Below are 2,598 nucleotides of genomic sequence, written 5' to 3' on the forward strand. Positions count from 1 at the left end.
TGGTCCAGAAGAAACTGGAGGTCCTGGAGTGGTTCTGATATAATGAAATGTTTTGTGTTTGCTTTCTTGACACAAGCCTGATGGTCTGGTGATGGATGGAAAATCAGCTAATAATTTGTTGTATGCACTGTCTCCAAATATAGACTTGACACTTTGTATCCGAGAGAATGTGACACATCCTGGAGATGACAATGATGTCAGGTTGTCATGTAGACGAGAATTCTTTATATCAATAATGATATTGTAGTACGCCAAAAAGTCTGCTCCAAGTATAGGCATTGTTACGTCTGCTACGATGAATCTCCAAGTAAAATTTCTTCTTAGTCCAAAATCTAATTGTAAAATAATATCCCCGTACGTGCGTATGTTGGTTCCATTGGCTGCAGACAAAGTATAGTTTAGTTGAGGATTAGGTTTAGCAGTTAAGCGCCTTGGATACACGCAAACGTCTGAACCTGTGTCGACCAAAAACTGTACCTTAGTTCTGCGATCACTTATGAAGAGGCGACGGCTTGATGAAGAGCAAGGATAGGTCGCCATCACTCCTTGCCGTTGGAGTTTTCCTCTCTGAACGAACAATGACTCTCGCATTTTCTTGCCTTCTTTCCGAATTTGGCGTGGTACCAACAGAATGTTTTTCGGTTGCGCGATCTAGAAGTACTTCTCGGCCTGAAGAAGTGGTTAGACCTGTCTTGTCGAAATGGGCTACAGTTTCTATTTGCTGATAGGTTGAGTCTGCTACGATAGGTTAACTTGGCTAATTTCTCTGTAAGATCTTCCACACGCTGTGTTAGTTGATCATTTTTATCAATTAGTTTTTGTATGATGTCTTGCTGTTGGTTGTTACTAGTTGCTGCGACTACTGGCGGTTGTGCAATCTCACATATTTTGTCGGCGAGCGATGCAAGTTCTTCTAGGTCTCCATTGATCTGGGTTTGCAGTATTTGTTGAGTCTGTGCCGGTAGTCGTTGAATCCAGATTTCTCGTAGGAGTGAATTGTCGACTGTAGTTGTTCCGACCAATGAACGAAGGTGACGTAGGAACTGAGAAGGACTTCGATCACCAAATTCTTCTTGCAAAAGTAATTGTCTTATCCTTTGCCGTTCGGAAATTGATAGCCTTTTGATTAATTTCTCCTTTAGTTTTATGTATTTATTCTCTGCAGGCGGAGAATTTATCACGTCCTCAATCTGGAGTAAATATTTGCAATCTAGGTGAGCTATTACAAATTCATATTTAGCCAGGTCATTAATGATGCGGCATCGAGAAAATATTGCTTCGGCTATTGTGAACCACAATGTCGGTTTCTCACTTAAAAATGGCGGTAGATGCGGAGTGCGTGAGATTGCGTCCAGTTCCCCTTTAGTGTCCTGTATGTCTTTATTCATTGTTTTTTTTATCTTCTGTACGGATAGTGCTCTATAGTAATTCAGCTCACACCAATTATGTGGTCCAATTCAGCGTCGGGGTCACCAATTATGTGGGGTGGTCCCACATATAAAAATCAAGACACTATAAATGAAAAATAAAGTTTATTACAAAATTATAATAATTACAAAATCTTCTTGGTTGAATTCTGGTATTCTTGGTATTCCTCGCTTGGACTCCGTAGTTTTTCTAGGTATTGCCTGCTCGACCAGTAGAAGAGAAAAGAGATCGAGGATGGTAGCTGCTTTGGTTATATACCTGGTAGCCTGACCCCCTCCACACATTAGGGTCCCTAATAGTGTGGAGGCTAGTGTAGCTCTTTACTACTATTTTTCAATAGTGGGAGAGCTAGTGTCGCTGCATATTTTTATTTTTTACATATAGCAACCTATTGGTTAGTAGAAGAATTATCACTTTCATAATATTAGAGGGAATGTTCAATTTCTTAAGTTTGTTCAGTAAAATGCCATGATCAACATTATCGTAAGCCTTATGTATATCCGTCGCTAACAATAGGAGGTATCCGTTATTCGAATTAGATATATGAATGTCATTAGATAAGGTACTTAACAGATCACTTGTGCCTTGACCTCGTCTAAATCCAAATTGGTTTTGATTGAAGAGAGACTTGTTTTCTAAATACCACTCCAATCTATTCTTGATGATGGCTTCAAATGTCTTATTCAAACAAGATAATAATGAAATTGGTCGATAGGATTCTATCTTCAAAGGGTCTTTATTCGGTTTCAAGATGGGAATAATTATAATTTTTTTCCAATCCTCTGGAATCCAGCATGTAGAAAGAATTGAATTAAATACCTCTATGATTAGACATTTTAATGCTATGGGGCTCTTCTTTAACATAATGTATGAGATATTATCCATTCCTGGCACGCTGTCTTTTTTATTTTTTAATATATTATCAAATTCATATAGTCTGATAGGAGAAATTAAGTCATCGGGATCTCTTCCGAGATTATTTGCAAAATTCAGATTGATTTCATTGGAGACCAAGTCTGGAACGAACATTTTTAGCATGTCTTCGAAGAATGAGCTAGCGACTGGAGGCTTAGATGAGTTTCTATTATTTTTGTTGTTAAAAATTTTCACTATATTCCAAAGCTTTGATGTATTAACATTACTATTGAGCGAGTTTGTAAAATCCATCCA

The 2,598-nt window shown here is 38.1% G+C and overlaps 1 protein-coding gene across 1 annotated transcript; it reads right to left on the bottom strand.

Annotated features, from left to right (window-relative positions):
• Window positions 1–539: 539 nt before the first annotated feature.
• Window positions 540–1,388, bottom strand: LOC113371449. The gene has a single exon (XM_026612076.1). It carries the CDS (start codon window positions 1,386–1,388, stop codon window positions 540–542), a length of 849 nt encoding a protein of 282 aa, XP_026467861.1.
• Window positions 1,389–2,598: the final 1,210 nt, after the last annotated feature.

The sequence above is a fragment of the Ctenocephalides felis genome, unplaced genomic scaffold (assembly GCF_003426905.1).
Source record: "Ctenocephalides felis isolate EL2017-DRISC unplaced genomic scaffold, ASM342690v1 CF-g0.4_SCAFFOLD_01492, whole genome shotgun sequence".
Lineage (NCBI taxonomy): Eukaryota > Metazoa > Arthropoda > Insecta > Siphonaptera > Pulicidae > Ctenocephalides > Ctenocephalides felis.

Coding starts and splice junctions, on each gene's coding strand:
- LOC113371449 (XM_026612076.1), bottom strand. CDS start 1,388: ATGAATAAAGACATACAGGACACTAAAGGGGAACTGGACGCAATCTCA.